The 2,332-nt window shown below is 42.5% G+C and overlaps 1 protein-coding gene across 1 annotated transcript in view; it reads right to left on the bottom strand.

The window, feature by feature from the left end:
• Positions 1 to 2,332, bottom strand: part of STXBP1 (syntaxin binding protein 1) — a 47,724-nt gene that overhangs the window by 37,088 nt on the left and 8,304 nt on the right. Inside the window, exons 3-4 of the mRNA XM_003785426.3 lie at positions 1,836 to 1,912; positions 458 to 536 (exon numbers count right to left, since the gene is read on the bottom strand). Of these exons, the coding sequence (XP_003785474.2) occupies positions 458 to 536; positions 1,836 to 1,912 (156 nt within the window). The remainder of the gene's footprint in view (positions 1 to 457; positions 537 to 1,835; positions 1,913 to 2,332) is intronic.

Genomic DNA, 2,332 nt, shown 5'->3' with positions numbered 1-2,332 from the left:
AACTCCTAGATTCAACAAATAAGAAATAAGAAAGCTAATTCCAGGGCAATGATATAGGTTCTATCTAATACAAGGACCACTGAATTGGAATATCTTTGTAGTTAAAATACTGATGGAAATACCCTACAGTTTACAGTGATATCTGGAAGTCTATACAACGAAACACCGAGGCAAGCACCAGGAGGAATCTTCTTAGCATTAAACCCTTTTAGTCCTAGGAGAGGTGCTTGGTGTGCTACTTTTTATCTGGACGAACAGCATGATCTAGCAGGTTTGTATTTGTATGCATTTATTTTGTCTCATATGCAATTTATCTTCTGAAGAGAAAACAGAAGAACAGGATAAGCGTGGTTAACGACCCGTTTCTTCCTTATTGACCTGTCTTGATTTTGACTCAGCCTAGTTGTGCAGAGCTGCTAACCTGCCCGGCAGGCGGGCAGCACACAGTTATACTTACAGTCAGTGAAGAAGACATGTGCAGCCCGATATTTAGCAGTCGGTGGGTCCTTAAAGTCACTGATAAGAGAGTGGACAGACTGTAGATGGAGAAAAAAAGAGGGACCTGAGCCCAACTTTAGAAGCAAATGGAACCTGTATTTGAACTAAGTTAAATCCAAGCTGCTTTCAAACTACTTACACAAAATAGCAGGGGATTTTTGGTGTCTGAGTCTAACACTCATGAATTCAGCCATAACCAAGTTCTGAGGACCTAAAAACTAAGATTATATCAGAGCTTAAATGAACAAAGGCCTTCTTAGCTTATTCCAGAATGACAGTGATAGTTCTTTGGAGCTACCCTAATAGGTGCCTAAGAAAAAAACCACAAAAAGGTAAACTGTCCAGAAACCAGTTTCTATTTTAATTAAAAAAATTTTTGAGATAGGGGCTCACTCTGTTGTCCAGGTTAGAGTGCTGTGGTGTCAGCCTAGCTCACAGCAACCTCAAACTCCTAGATTCAAGTGATCTTCCTGCCTCAGGCACCCAAGGAGCTGGGACTATATAGGTGCCTGCCACCACACCTGGCTAATTTTTTTCTATTTTTAGTAGAAACGGGTCTTGTTCTTGCTCAGACTGGTATTGGACTCATGAACAATCCTCCTACCTCGGCCTCCCACAGTGCTAGGATTACAGGCCAGGAGATTCACATTGATGAAGTTCTGGCAACTTAGTTGCATCTGCAGAAACTTGTATGTAAGCCATTTTTCAAAAGTGAAAAGAAAGTGTGAAGATTTACATAAATTAAAAGACCCAAGATAACTATCACTCAAAAGCAAGGAGGTGACCTTACTTGGATGATAATTTGGACACAACCCACCCTCCCCCCATATTATAAGACAGGTAAATTTGACCACTAACTGGATGGTGATGAAATAAATCTGTTTGTTTGTTTTGTTTTTTCTGGTTTTTGGCCAGGGCTGGATTTGAACCTGCTACCTAAGGCACGTGGGGCCGGCGCCCTACCCCTTTGAGCCACAGGTGCTGCCCCAATGAAATAAATCTGAAAGCATAAAATCCCGAAGTCTGGAGACGGATTGTAATTAGATACAGTGGATTTCCTCCCTAGAGAGGTAGTGCAAGGGGTAAAGTCAGAATGACCCAGGGCCTTAGAATACAGGCTCTGGCTTTCCGCCCAGCTGCTGTATTTCTGAAGGCTTAATACTCCGCATGTCTCCCTGCACACACACCCCTCCCCCCGCCCCTGCAGACTGCATGCTTACACAGAGCTGCGTGTTAAATGCGTGCTTAACCTAGAAATGTCAGACACTTTGTGCCACACAGATCCCAAGTAAGCACATCTAACCTTAGCCAAAGTTCTTCTCTGGTGGAAGATTTACCTTCTCAGAGGGAGTGATGAGATATACAGCCTCCAGGCTGGGAAGTGGTTCTCTGCGCTTGTTGATATCTTCCACAACTAGACAACAAAACAACCCACAGTGAATAAGCAAACATGCTGGTGATCATAAAGCTAGAGGCAACACAGACAGGCCACCTTCTGACTGACACAGCTAAGTATCTGCAATGGGGAAAAAGAACTATTCCCATCTTCCTTAAGGTTAGCACATTCCTTGGGAGTGAATTCCATTGTCTCACTGTGCTCAAAGGTGTTAGAAAGCCAGAAATCTCATCGCACCCAAAACTTCCCACTCTCCACTTCAGTTTAAGTAAATTCCTTGATCTGTCCTAACAGAAAATGGAAAATGCTACCTTATTCTGTCCGGAATGGTTCCTTTGCTTCTTCCAATTCCTTCAGAATTTTTATATTGGGTTTATTACCAACAATGGGATAGTTTTATCACTTTCCTCTGCATATCAAATGAAGACATTCCAAGAA

The sequence above is a fragment of the Otolemur garnettii genome, unplaced genomic scaffold (genome assembly GCF_000181295.1).
Source record: "Otolemur garnettii isolate 467f Iridium unplaced genomic scaffold, OtoGar3 scaffold00014, whole genome shotgun sequence".
Taxonomy (NCBI): Eukaryota; Metazoa; Chordata; class Mammalia; order Primates; family Galagidae; genus Otolemur; species Otolemur garnettii.
Note: the sequence above shows the minus strand (reverse complement) of the source record. Positions and strands in the feature narration are given on the sequence as shown.